A 15,053-nucleotide genomic window follows, 5' to 3' on the forward strand; every position below is an offset into this window, starting at 1 on the left:
ACAAATATTTTTTATTGTCGACGTTGTCGATAATGTTGACTAATCATTTCAGCCCTATTTCAGTTTAAAACGATCTGCAAATCCAGTGTCGAACTGGGCCTTATTTATAAAACATTAATCACCGAAAAGCTGGGAATAAACAAACACATTTGCACAACTGTTGCTGCCCCAGAAAAACAAACTGCATCCACTGTTCCCTTAATGCTGGGTTCTTTGGGAAGCTGAACAAGGTTATCTTTCCCTCACAACCAAAAACACACTTCTTTGGTGACATTGTTGATTTTGTGGTCTAAAAGCAAAATGATAAATCTTTCTCGAGCCTTGAGTCCTGTGCAGCGCTGCCAATGACTTCAGTGACCCGAACGAAGCACATTGATGGGTGTGCTCTTGCTTTCGCTCTGGTTGATGTGTAGATCATACTGTAGAAATGAAAAACCAGTCATCCTTCAGAATAGTGTACTACAGAAGTTAAAACTGTGAATATCCCAGTCTAGCCAATGGCTGTAGTGACTGGTGGTTGGGAGATGTCGTCTTGTGCCTAAAGTAAAGTGACTTGCTGTCTCACAGAGTCCTCTACATCTTGCCCTTGGTGAAGATCTGAAGTTGATAACTTATACCTCACATTGTTTCTCTTCCGGGAGAAGTGCCCATATAAGGAATTCCGCCCTTTATGATGTCATACAGGGCCATACACAAAAAAAAAAAAAAAACTTTACAAAACTTATACGAACCCTGAAGGAGTGTATTTGGCACAAAAATACACTATCATATGTCCAACTCGATTTTTTAAACTTTGGCCATGTTTAGCATGAGAATCCAACTCTGTAAACCTCATGTCGTTCCACACCCGTAAGACCTTCGTTCATCTTCAGAACACAAATTAAGATACTTCGATGAAATCTGAGAGCTCTCTGATAGACAGCAATAGCCCTCCATAGACAGCAATTTAATTATCACTTTCAAGGCCCAGAAAGGTAGTAAAGACATCTATATTATCCAGCGTGTTCTGAATGGTTGCTGTGTTGTTGGGGTTAGAAATGCTTGTGTGTTGTGACTGTGAGCAGGATTCAGATAGGACTGAAGAAATCAGATCTCATCATCTCTGTTTTACTCAGACTCGTTTGAGATCATGTCGAGCTGATCCTGAGAGCCGTGCCGTGAGCTTGAGTGCCAATGAAGCTTCAGAGATGTAAAAGTGTGTGTTTTATGAGCGCGGCCGCAGGCAGAGAGGCTTCTCTTTTACGGGGCCATAAATACATTGTTATTAGGTGTTGGGAGTGAGCTGAGATTTATCCCGGCGATTAGCCGGCCTAGCATCCTCTTTCCATTAATCCACACACATACACTCCAGCTCTAATTCTTCATCACTCTCTCAAGTAAATTATTTGCTATGGGGAGTTAATTATCCCTCGTTTAAGGTGCATTTTTTTAAGCGGGCAGAGAGACGTTGCTGAGACCTCTTGAGTTCTGCACTTCATGAATCGTCCTGTGGGATTTGAGAGTGAGCGCAGCGGAACAGGAACTCGAGCAATACGACCTAGAAACATTGTCATTAGTGATTCAGGGTGACATCACTGCTGATCAGCTGTCGATCATCTGTCACTCACTCACGCACACTCGTCCACTAGGTGGGGCTGCTGTACAGATCATGTCTGACTCTGTGTGTGTCTCAATCTCTCTGCAGGATCACAGATCAGCGGTTCGAGCGACTGCCGTATTTCGTCTTCGGTGACTTTAACTTCAGGTTGGACTCCAAGCAGGTCATTGAGGTCAGTCAAACACTCAGTGTCTCACACAAGCATGAAACAGTCTCTCATACTCTGGCCGTGTTCACCACAGCATTCTATTATACTTCTTGAAGTATACCGAAGTATGTGACCCACTAAAACTTGCAACAGAACACACTAGCACAACATTTACTTTTAAGAGTTGAAAAGTTTTTATTTCCAAGATAATTGAACATGCATGTGACAGCGCTGTTGATTACTACCATACTGCTCATATTATTTTTGAAGTATACCGCATAGGATACTTGTGTGACCTACTGCATTTGCTGAAATGTGCAACTGAACACACCACTTGAGTACCCTAAAATAAATTGTGTCCCACAATGCATTGTGCTCAGTGTTTTTAACATCATCTTGACTTGTCGTTTGATCAGACTGACAAGTTACAACATTTTGACACAAAATAACATGCCCATACTGAGGTCATGTGACAACACTAGTTGCATATGGAAACTTTTACTGTTGCATAATGTGTTTTACATACTGTCTTTAGAAAATCATTCATCTGTGTTGTTGTTTCACATCTCTAGAAGGTGCATCTTGATTTGTAACACTGTATAAATGAAAACGAAAGGACAAGCTGAATTTAAATGCAAACTGGAAAGTTTGGAGTTTGAATCTTTGTTTACGATATAAAGTATTTTTCTGCACTTAAATGAGATCAGAGTGTTTGCATTTTATTCTAATTATACATTATCTTGCAAAAAATAAAACCTTTGGGGAAAAAAAAAAAAATATATATATATATATATATATATATATATATAGATAGATAGATAGATATTGTGATGAAAGTGAAAAGTGCAGTAATAATGAAATATATTATTTAAATATTAAAATTGTTTTAAATATATATATATATATATATATATATATTAAATATTTATATATATGCACTATATATATATATATATAGTGCATATATATAAATATTTAAAATATATATATTTAAAAAAATAAAATAAAGATTATAAAATATAGACAATATAGATTATTATTTTAAAATACTCAAAAATTATAAACACTTCAAAATACCTAGATTTTGTTTTCTAAACTGGAAAGTTTAGAATCTTAGTTTACGATATAGTATTTTTCGGCACTTGAATGAGATTTGTTGCATTTGTGTAATGTTTGCATTTTATTCTAATAATACATTATCTTGCCAAAAAAAAGATATATATAAATTTTATGTTTTATGTTTTTAAGTGTTTTGCAATACTAATGAAATATATTATTTAAATAAATATTAAAAGTTTTAAAAATATATATTATTTAAAAACAATATAGATTATTATTTAAAAATACTTAAAAATTGATAAACACTTCAAAATACTTACATTAAAAAAAAAAAAAAAAAAAAAATTCAATTATTCAAGCCACAAATATTTAGATCACCTCTCAATAGAATTAAAACAAAAATATGTGAGCAAAATGCAAGTTTTGCACTCTTGATCCATATCCAGCACCTGCTGCAGTATTTCAATCACTAAAAACAGCGGGACATTCTACACTTAGAAAGTGCCTTAATGTACTAAAACAGTGATATTAAAAGATCTAATTCAGTAAACACCGTATTGATGATGCATTCTATATACAGGCGAGCAGATGAACACAACCTGCGAAAACACTTAACGAGAAACTGCGCATTGCACTTACATTCTGATCGCCTGTATATAGGATGCATCATCAATAAGCTGTGTATTGAATTTGGTCTTTTAATATCACTGTCTTATCACATTAGTATTAAGTACAAACTTAATAAAAATGACTGGTGGCCAATGGAGGAAAGCCCTCCTATAAGGGCTATGAATTGAGTAATATGTTTCACATACTATCTTTAGATGATAATGAGAGTGTGTTGCGTATCTCATGTCCTCCCAGACCCCGCTGAAGGGTCCTCACGCTCTGAGTTGTGTTTTAAAAGGCATCATTAGCACACAATGAGTGTGAGTGTGAGTGAGAGGCCAGAGAAAAGCCTCCTCACATAACAATGCTCGTGGAGGGCCGCTCGGCAAACACAGCTGGGCCCCTGAGGACCCTAATGAGTCGTATATCTGAGGGCCATAAACCACCTCAGCAGAACCGCGCTGAATCCGCCTGTGTGTGAGACGCGGCTCATTGTTCTCACTCAGGTCCTGTGTGTCGTTGGTTGGGGGTGACAGGAAGGAGGTGCTCGTTGAATTGTTGTGCTGTTGAATTGCTGCTTGAGCTCTAATGATGCAGGACGGGTTTCATCCTGTGTGGTGTGGGTCTGAAAAGACCCTCGATGATCAGACCTCCGTACGCTCAACATTCAGCACATCACATGACACAGGACTTAGTTTGATTAGTGTGTATCTGTGCATCAAGTTTTTTTGTATAATCTTTATATGTGATTATAGTATACAATTTACAATAACTTTTCTATTGTAATATATTTTAAAATGTAATTTTTTCCCGTGGTGCAAAGCTGAATTTTCAGCATCATCCATCCATCCATCATCTATCTATCTATCTATCTATCTATCTATCTATCTATCTATCTATCTATCTATCTATCTATCTATCGTTCTATCGTTCTATCTATTTATCTATCGTTCTATTGTTCTGTCGTTCTATCGTTGCATCGTTCTTTGGTTCTATCTATCTATCTATCGTTCTATCGTTCTATCTATCTGTCGTTCTATCTATCAATCTTGCATCGTTCTTTGGATCGATCTATCGTTCTATCATTCTATCGTTCTATCTATCTATCAATCTATCATTCTATCTATTGTCTATCTATCGTTCTATCGTTCTTTCTATCGTTCTATCCATCTATCTATCATTATATCTATCTATCGTTCTGTGGTTCTATCTATCTATGGTTCTTTTTATCTATCTATCTATCTATTGTTCTATTGTTCTATCTATCGTTCTATCGTTCCATCAATCAATCTATCTATCTATCTATCTATCTATCTATCTATCTATCTATCTATCTATCATTCTATCGTTCTATCTATCATTCTATCGTTCCATCCATCCATCTATCTATCTATCTATCTATCTATCTATCGTTCTATCTATCGTTCTATCTATCGTTCTATGGTTCTATCTATCTATCTATCATTCTATCTATTGTTCTATCATTCTATCTATCGTTCTATTGTTCTATCGTTCTATCGTTGCATTGTTTGGTTCTATCTATCTATCGTTCTATCTGTCGTTCTATCTATCTATCTTGCATCGTTCTTTGGATCGATCTATCGTTCTATCATTCCATCTATCTATCTATCAATCTATCGTTCTATCTATTGTCTATCTATCATTCTATCTATCGTTCTATCTATCTTTCTTTCTATTGTTTTATCCATCTATCTATCATTCTATCTATCTATCGTTCTGTGGTTCTATCTATCTATCTATCTATCTATCTATCTATCTATCTATCGTTCTATCGTTCTATCTATCGTTCTATCTATTGTTCATCTATCGTTCTATCTATCGTTCTATGGTTCTATCTATCTATCTATCATTCTATCTATCTATCGTTCTATCATTCTATCGTTCTATTGTTCTATTGTTGCATCGTTCTTTGGTTCTATCTATCTATCTATCTATCTATCGTTCTATCATTCTATCGTTCTATTGTTCTATTGTTGCATCGTTCTTTGGTTCTATCTATCTATCTATCTATCGTTCTATCTATTGGTCATTCTATCTATCTGTCTTGCATCGTTCTTTGGATCGTTCTATCGTTCCATCTATCTATCTATCTATCTATCTATCTATCTATCTATCTATCTATCTATCTATCTATCTATCGTTCTATCTATTGTCTATCTATCGTTCTATCTATCGTTCATTCTATCGTTCTATCATCTATCTATTTTTCTATCCATCTATCGTTCTACCTATCTATCATTCTATCTATCTATCGTTCTGTGGTTCTATCTATCTATGGTTCTATCTATCTATCTATCGTTCTATCTATCATTCTATCTTTCCATCTATCTTTCTATCTATCTATCTATCTATCTATCTATCTATCTATCTATCTATCAATCTATCGTTCTATCTATTGTCTATCTATCGTTCTATCTATCGTTCTATCCATCTATCTATTTTTCTATCTATCTATCGTTCTATCTATCATTCTATCTTTCCATCTATCTTTCTATCTATCTATCTATCTATCTATCTATCTATCTATCAATCTATCGTTCTATCTATTGTCTATCTATCATTCTATCTATCGTTCTGTGGTTCTATCTATCTATGGTTCTATCTATCTATCTATCTATCTATCTATCTATCTATCGTTCTATCTATCATTCTATCGTTCCATCTATCTTTCTATCTATCTATCTATCAATCTATCGTTCTATCTATTGTCTATCTATCGTTCTATCTATCGTTCTATCCATCTATCTATTTTTCTATCCATCTATCGTTCTACCTATCTATCATTCTATCTATCTATCGTTCTGTGGTTCTATCTATCTATCTATCTATCTATCTATCTATCTATCTATCTATCTATCGTTCTATCGTTCTATCTATCGTTCTATCTATCTATCGTTCTATCTATCGTTCTATCGTTCCATCGTTCTATGGTTCTATGTATCGTTCCATCTATCGTTCCATATATCGTTCTATCTATCTATCTATCTATCTATCTATCTATCTATCTATCTATCGTTCTATCTATCGTTCTATCTATCTATCGTTCTATCGTTCTATCTATCGTTCTATTGTTCTATTGTTGCATCGTTCTTTGGTTCTATCTATCTATCTATCTATCTATCTATCGTTCTATCATTCTATCGTTCTATTGTTGCATCGTTCTTTGGTTTTATCTATCTGTCTGTCTGTCTGTCTATCGTTCTATCATTCCATCCATCTATCTATCGTTCTATCTATCTGTCGTTCCATCGTTCCTTGGATCGATCTATCTATCTATCTATCTATCTATCTATCTATCTATCTATCGTTCTATCCATCAATCACTAATGACATTTATTACAAATAATAATAGAAATTATTTAAAAAATAATTAAATACAATAAAATAGTATTATAGTATATTACAATTTTATTGTATTTGATTAAATAATATATTTAATATTAGTATTTATTTGAATAGTATTTTAATATAATAATTATTTAAATTAATTGCATTTTATTTAATTAAATAAATATTTTTTTCTGTGATCCTGATTGCAGAGTTTTTTCTGACCTTGAGGTTCAGTTAAGTCAGTGTCTAATAAACATATCATCTGCTGGATTAATGCTTTCAGTTTGTGCATCTGTAAAAATGCACTTTGAGTTTAATGTAAATAATAGTTTATTTCGTTTAATAGGGTGTTTAATTTTGAAACCCTTTTTCCCATGGCCATTCTGGGTTTATATGCTGCTCCTGACGGAAACGCTAAAGTACAATTCATTACCTGCTGGAGGATCATTGAGATGCTGACAGTGTATCGAGTGTGTGAGTGTGTGAGTGTGTGTGTGTGTGTGTCTGAGGTCAGTGGATGTAACCTCTGAACACACGCACACGCGCACACACACACAAACACACACACACACACACACAAATAAACTCTGGACCAGTAAAATCTGGTTTATGTGAGTTGTTTTACCTGTTCCTGAAGGCTGGCGCTCGCATACGGCCGTTTGTATGATGTCATCACTTGCCAGCACTCGTTAAAATAGATCTGCTGCTCTTATAGACGTATGATTTAGAGATGTGTGTGTGTGTGTGTGTGTGTGTGTGTGTGTGTGCAGTAAAGTGTGCACATAAACAAGATAGCCTTGAGTGTGTGTGTGTGTTGGTCTGGCAGTGAGGAACTAGTTCAACACTTTAATGACAATTAATGTCAGCCACACAATTAGTGTTCGGTCCAAGCTCGGCTCAGATTGCGCCGCTGTATTGATTTTTTTTTTTCCCCCTGCAGTTTAACTAGAGATTGATTTACACTAGTGCACACAGACACACTTATTCACACCAGTTTATTCAAATGTGCATCTGATGAAGCGTTCGTTAATGATTGTGGATTTTGTCTGACTGCACTGACAAATTCTTTCACAAGTTTTTAATTAAAGATATTTTATACTTCTTGTTTTATACAAAAGACACTATTATAGTTTTTGTAAATATATTTTATATTTATAGACAATATATGTACCTAAAGATATTTTAAATATATATTTGTTTATAATAGTTTATACTTAGATATTTTAAGTATATATTCATTTATTAATAAATAAAAATGTTTATAATTTTTTTAAACATATTTTACACTTGAAGACATTATATGTACTTAAATATATTTTAAGTATACTAGTTTATACTTAGATATTTTAAATATATATTCATTTATGCATTTTTTTAATAGATATTATATACTTAAAACATATTTAAGTATATGTAAGACCATTAAGTGTAAAATATCTTTAAGTATGAAGTTGTATAAATATATACCTAAAATAATTTTAAGCATATAAAGAATCATATTTTCATATTTATATATTTATACTAGTTTACTTAAAATATTTTTAGTCTTGTACTTAAAATATTTTTAAGCATATGTAGAACCTTTAAGTATAAAATGTATTTAATTATAAAAAAGTAAAAATAAATATATAGTTAAAATATCTTTTTAAATATAAAATAGTATAAATTTATATCTAAAATATATGTTTATCAATTTATACTAGTTTATACTTTAAGATAGTTATTTATGTATACTTTTTATAATTAAAGACATTTTATACAGTACATACTTAAAGATATAATGCATATATTGGTACTTGTTTATGATTAAAGATATTTTAACAAGAAAATTGGGGGGGTTTTTTTGTTGTTTTTTTGCAGTGTATTTTCTTTTGACGAGGTTGAATTGATGGTCAAAGAGTCTCAGGACACATATTTTAGTGTCTCTAATTGAACTAATCAGAGAAAATGACGTGAAGGTATCAGAATATGATGAAATCCATGACACGGGGAGACCGTATATATGTGAGAGAGATGTGAGGTGACCACCTGTGTGCCGTGGGCTCCGTTCGACCCCGCTGTGGCAGAGGTGCATGCTGGGATGGGATGGGACCTCAGGGCTCTGCCGGTAGTGAATCAGTTTGTGTAGTGACAGCGGCGCAACCGTGCGCCGGGACTCTAGTATATTTAAAATCCCTCCTAATTAAACTTAATAGAATGTAAATTTAATTTGTGGGAAAATGGCGGCCGTTCCAATCTCAGGATTGATAGGGGCCGACGGGGGGGTTAATTACTGACTTGATCTACTGAGCCCGTGACATAACTTGTGCTGGTTTTAATTGGAGTGAATTCACTGGGTTCATGTGCGGACGAGGACGCGCTCGCTCCGACGCCCCCTATCTGCGGCGCTGGGCTCCTGTGTGGGGCGGCGCATGTAAACATCAATCTCTTCTTCTTTTGTCCTCTGTCTTTCTGAGGGCCGAGCGGCATGAAATTAAAGGTGGGGCCGCGAGCGAGCCCTCGCTGTAAATGAGCGATGTAAACTGCTCATTAATGAGCAGTCAGAGGCTCATAAAACTTTCATTTTTCAACATTTGAAGAGCTTTCTAATTGATTGCCATGTGCCAGTGTCAGATCAGTTTGTTTTTACACAGAAATAGACAAAAACTATAAAACTAAGCTATGCTTCGAGGAGGTCTGTGATCAGCCACAATTGGAAACATGTTATGTTTTATGTAGTTGTTGTATGTTTTTTGTTTTATGTTGTTTGTGGCTTGTTTTAATTTGTTTTTTGTTTTAATGCTTTGTTTTATGTTATATTTTTTATGTTTTGTGTTATGCTTTGTTATCATGTTTTGTTTTATGTTATATTTATCTTTTATTTTATCTTTTGATTGTTTGATATGTTGTTTTTTATGTTATATTTTGTTGTTTTGTGTTATGTTGTCATGTTATGTTTTTATGTTTTATGTTGTTTGTTTTATATTATGTTTTTTGTTAGATTTTTGTGTTTGCATTATCTGTGACACTTTCTTAATCAGATTTTTAAAATGTGATTAGGTGACAACATTTGCCATGATGCTATGCTAGGGGTGTGTGTGTGTGTGTGTGTGTGTGTGTGTGTGCACGTGCTGGCTTGCGTGTTTGTCCATATGCGCTTGTGTACATGCACACATGGCAGAATCTGTGGCGGATAGAGACCTTGCAGCCGTCTGTGTGTGTGTGTGTGTGTGTGTGTGTGTGTCATTCTTACACAATAAAGCTCCATTTCATACAGTGTTTGTGCATTTGGCCCATCATAAATCAAAGGCGGCAGTGGCATTAAGTACACACTACATTAGTCAGGCTAATTAATTTTGGGACACATCCATCCATTAGTCAGTGGTCCTCCGTTTCATGGGACAGATAGAGAGACCCTGACGGCCGCTGTCTAACCAACCATGAAAATACACAAACGCACAAGTGTATATTCACACACAGGCAAACACATCTGCGTGTTTACACACATCTGATGTCGATCCAACAGCGTCAGAAGGGAACGGCTCACGGCGCACACTATAAACTCACACGGCCTGCTGTAATTGCTCTTTTGTATCAAAATTAACCAAATGACTTGAGTATAAATTGATTAAAATAATTTACTTCAGAGGAGAATATATCACAGTCCCTTACAGAAAAGTGCTTTGGTGTTGTCACCTTAGATAGATAGATAGACGGATGGACGGATTTGGTGGATGGATGGATGGATGAATGGACGGACGGGCAGATAGATATATAGATAGATGGATAGAGGAATGGATGAATGAAATGATGGAAAAAATGGATGGATGGATGGATGGACAGACGGATAGACAGATTAATTGATTGATGGACGGACAGACGAATGGATGGATGGATGGATGGATGGATGGATGAATGGATAAATAAATGGATGGATGGAAGGACGGACGGATGGATGGATGTATGGACGGATAGATGGACGGATGGATAGATGGATGGATGTATGGACGGATAGACAGACGGGTAGACAGACGGACGAATAAACTGACGGACGTATGGATGGATGGATGGACGGATAAACAGATGGACAGATGGACGAATGGATGAATGGATAGATGTATGGACGGACTGATGAATCCATGGATGGGTGGATGTATGGATGGATAGACGAATAAACAAATAGACGAATAAATGGATGGATGGATGGACGGACGGACGGACGGACGGATGGATGGATGTATGGATGGATAGACAAACAGATGGACGGATGAATGGATGGATGTATGGACGGATAGACAAATAAATGGACAGACGGGCGGATAGATGGACGGATGAATAAACGGATGGACAGACGGATGGATGGATGTATGGAAGGATAGATGAATAAACGGACGGATGGATGGATGGATGGATGGACGGATAGATGAATAAATGGACAGACTGATGGATGAATGGATGGATGTATGGACTGGTAGACGAATAGACGGATGGATGGACGGACAAACTGACGAATCCATGGATGGATGGATGGATGGATGGATGGATGGATATAATAATTTTTTACTGTATTTTTGATCAAATAAATGCAGACTTTTATTTTAAAAACATTAATCAATCAACAAATCGCACCGACCCCAAATTTTTGACAGTTAGTGTGTTTTGTTTGTGTTTCTTGTTTTCTGTCATTGTTTGTGCTGTAGTTCATCAGGAAGAGTTACGTAATGATGTGTTCATTTCTTCACCACAATAAGCCTCATCGTTCAGTGTTTTGGTCCAGATAAACCCACATGATCTCTGATGGCCTCGTTGGATGGACAAACACCTCTTTTCTCTTTCTGTCCCTCCCGCGTGTTTTTAAAAACGCTAACAAAGAGCGTCACACATCGCGAGCGAGCGACATGCCTTTAATCAGAGCCTAATTAAAACAGAGAGAATGAAGAACAGCCACAGGCTGTTCCTCTCACAGCCTCATTAACAACAGGCCGTTTGAGCGCGCTCCGTAAGGCCCCGGCCCATTGTGTCGCGTTCCTGGGGCTGATGTTGGCACAGCTGGAGCGGGAACGCCAGCGATGGGCGCGAGGGCTTCGCCTGGCACAGACATCACAGGGACGGAGTCTAGAGATCGGCCCTTACGCCATCATGAATCCATTCAGAGTGTCTGTCAGGAGTGTCCTTCTAGTGTCTCCTTGTGCACCACACTCCAGTTGGTGGTTCAGAGGCTCATATTCAGAGCTCATTTTTGAGATGATACAGCTTTCTGATATACAAAGTTTGAATGGCCCATATTATTTCTATTACTTCTATTACTTTCCTTTTTGTTATATACATTGTTTTCACCAACATTTAGTTTAGTTTACTTTTTCCATTTTATATTTATTTTATTCTATTTACTTGTTTTATATTTTTGTTCATTTTATTTTATTCTATTTATTTTTTTTAGATTTTTTAACTTTTTATTTCTTTTTTATTTTTATTTCATTTTACTTTTTGTATTATATTATTTTTATTTTATTTATTTTATTTTTAGATTTTTTTTTTTTACTTTTTTAATCTTATATTATTTTATTTTTATTCTGTTTTATTTTAAAGTTTGAATAGCTCATCATTTTTATTACTTTTTTCTTTTATATGCATTTAGTTTAGTTAATTTTTTATTTTATACTGTTATTCTAAATTTATTTTATTCTATTTTTATTTATTTATTTATTTTATATTGTTTTAGATTAGTTTATTTTACTTTTTTTATTATATACATTTTCTATTCATTTTATTTTACTTAATTTATTTCATATTTATTTATTTTGTTTATTTTGTGTTTTTATATTGTTTATTCTATTCTATTTATTTTAGTTCATTTTACTTTCCTTATTTTATTTTTATTAAATTTCGTTTTTTATTTTAGTTTGCTGTACATGTTATATTGTGCTATTTTTTTATTTTATTCTATTTATTTGGTTTTATTATACTTATTCACTTTTTTTTAGCAGCATCACATTTACACGTATTTACACGTTACATTACACGCTGCATTATTTTTTTAGTTTATTTATTTATTTTGCCAATGTTTTATACTGTTGTGATGTGTAGTTGCATCAGAGTTGTTGTGGTCAGGCCTTTGTTTCACATTTCTCGTAACATTAATCCTAAGAAGCCGTTCAGCAGCTCTGATCCGCCGGGATGTTTTCTATTCCCTGTTGTCCGTGTTTCATTGTGCTGGAGCTCATGTCAGCGCTGGCATTTGGGCTCCTCTCACTGACTGACATTAAACACGCCCGGCCCCTCGTTCACAAGCGTCCTGCTGCTCGCCCATCATATTTAAGAGAGCCATTAAGTGGCACATTGAGGATTCATGGCCTCTCGTCTTTAATTTCTCCTGTGATTTATCTGTATCAGCTGATCCTCAGAGGAAGAGGCCGGGCTTTTGTTTTAGAGCCGGATGAAACCAATATTTACTTCATGTTTCACGAGGCTGAAGAAGATGCAGAAACATCAACATCTGTCTGTGTGCAAAAAGAGAGAGAGAGATAGAGACACGGAGGGAATGAGTTTGAAAACATTTGGTGTAGAAAATAACTAGTAAATTTCACAAACAATTGCAAAGAAATGGCAAGCAACACTTCCAAGGTCAAAAAACCAAAATAGTGTTTTCTTTTTTAAAACATACTTTAATAATCTTTATTTAACAGTGTAGTTCAGCTCTATCAACAGCATTTGTGTCCATTAATATCCTCAGAAATGTATCCCTTCTGTGCTGTTTTTTTTAATTGTTGATCTACTTAAACGTACTAGATCAATGTCTTTGACAAATGCTGTTTTGATGTTTTTATAACGTGTAACATATAACCAGATGGTCATTCCCACTTTAAAAAAAGGGAGATTAATACACTTTACAGCTTAAAGAATATATGTTTTCTTAATAATTCATGTAAATGCTTTAACAAGCATACAGCCTTCAATTTCGAGCGTATTTGGGAAATGTCCCGCCCCTTACCATAACCGCCAGTTTCAACACACTACTAACTATCTCAACCAGGCTCTGCCCCTTTATTCTGCGTATGCCTTGGGCGGGAATTATTTAAATGAGCAATATTGTGGTGTGTTCGTTCCCGGAAGAAAACTCAAGACTACAATGGAGGCGTTTCAGGGAGTTCAGAAACAGTGACACTGATATAGAGAATAACTCTCGCTGGAAGGACTTTGGAAACCTTTTTCATGCTCAAACAGCAACATTACACACTACAGAAGTGTGAACATGGAGAATAGCATCATAGGTCGTCTTTAACAAGCATACAGGCTGTTAAACCCTCTGAAACGCTGCTTGTTCGCTTCCTTTGTGTGTGTTTGTTACTGTAAATGTGATTTTTGCTATAAATCAACAAACCGAGGGCTGAGTTGAAATGATTTTCTGTGTTTATGGACATTTAGCCACAGATTGTGTTGATAGAGCTTCATCAGCTGAGAGAGAGCGGCTCTGCTCAGCGTGTCCTCCTGCGATGTGTCGCCCCTCTTCCTGGGAGTCTTTTGTTCCTGATTTCATGCTATCAGAGCGACAGCATGTTTCTCAGCTCTGGCCTGTCAGCTTCATAAAGGGGTCACAGCTAGAGGGACGGCCATGAAAAATTGGTCAAAACTGGATGACAAAGCCCACCCAGAAAACCAGAGCGGGACTCCTGCTAACATCACCATAAACACCCGTCTGTCTGAATCTGAATCACCCGCAAGCACTTTGTTTTTGCTTTTTTCTGACAAATAAAAATGTTCTGGTCATATTCCACCCCAAAATCATCAGGACAGAATAATAAATTATATTTTGCATCAAGAAAATGAAGCCTAGATTAAACACCCTTAACATGTAATAAAAATTAAACACATTTTACATTTGACCCCCAAACTCTGAATATCTGCAATGCAAAAACATTGAATTCTCATTACTGTAAACCTGTAAATAAAAAAACACACACACATCAAAACGGCCGCATCTGAGGCAGTAAGTGCATTGCATTACGTTTTTCATTAAGTTACAGATTGTAAAGTTTACTGTAGCTATATGTTGGCATTGAGTTTTTTTCTGTCATTTGGCCAAAATGTTATAAAAGACAAGGTGCTGTTTGAGACAGTTCTGGCTGTGACTCGGCGACAAATGCTAGACTAAAACACTCTTCTCCGCTCTTCAAATGCATAAAACATTATCCTTTATATATATACTTAAATTATATATATACTTAAGAATCTATGAATGGATCATTATTGCAGTGATTATTATGATTCTAGCATGTTATATGCTTGACAGTGGTTCTTTTAACCCTAAAA

At 35.3% G+C, this 15,053-nt stretch overlaps 1 protein-coding gene across 1 annotated transcript in view; it reads left to right on the top strand.

The window, feature by feature from the left end:
• Positions 1-15,053, top strand: part of LOC127525421 (inositol polyphosphate-5-phosphatase A) — a 159,958-nt gene that overhangs the window by 101,916 nt on the left and 42,989 nt on the right. Inside the window, exon 9 of the mRNA XM_051917958.1 lies at positions 1,685-1,769. Coding sequence (XP_051773918.1) covers positions 1,685-1,769 — 85 coding nt within the window. The remainder of the gene's footprint in view (positions 1-1,684; positions 1,770-15,053) is intronic.

This window comes from Ctenopharyngodon idella, chromosome 13 (assembly GCF_019924925.1).
Source record: "Ctenopharyngodon idella isolate HZGC_01 chromosome 13, HZGC01, whole genome shotgun sequence".
Taxonomy (NCBI): domain Eukaryota; kingdom Metazoa; phylum Chordata; class Actinopteri; order Cypriniformes; family Xenocyprididae; genus Ctenopharyngodon; species Ctenopharyngodon idella.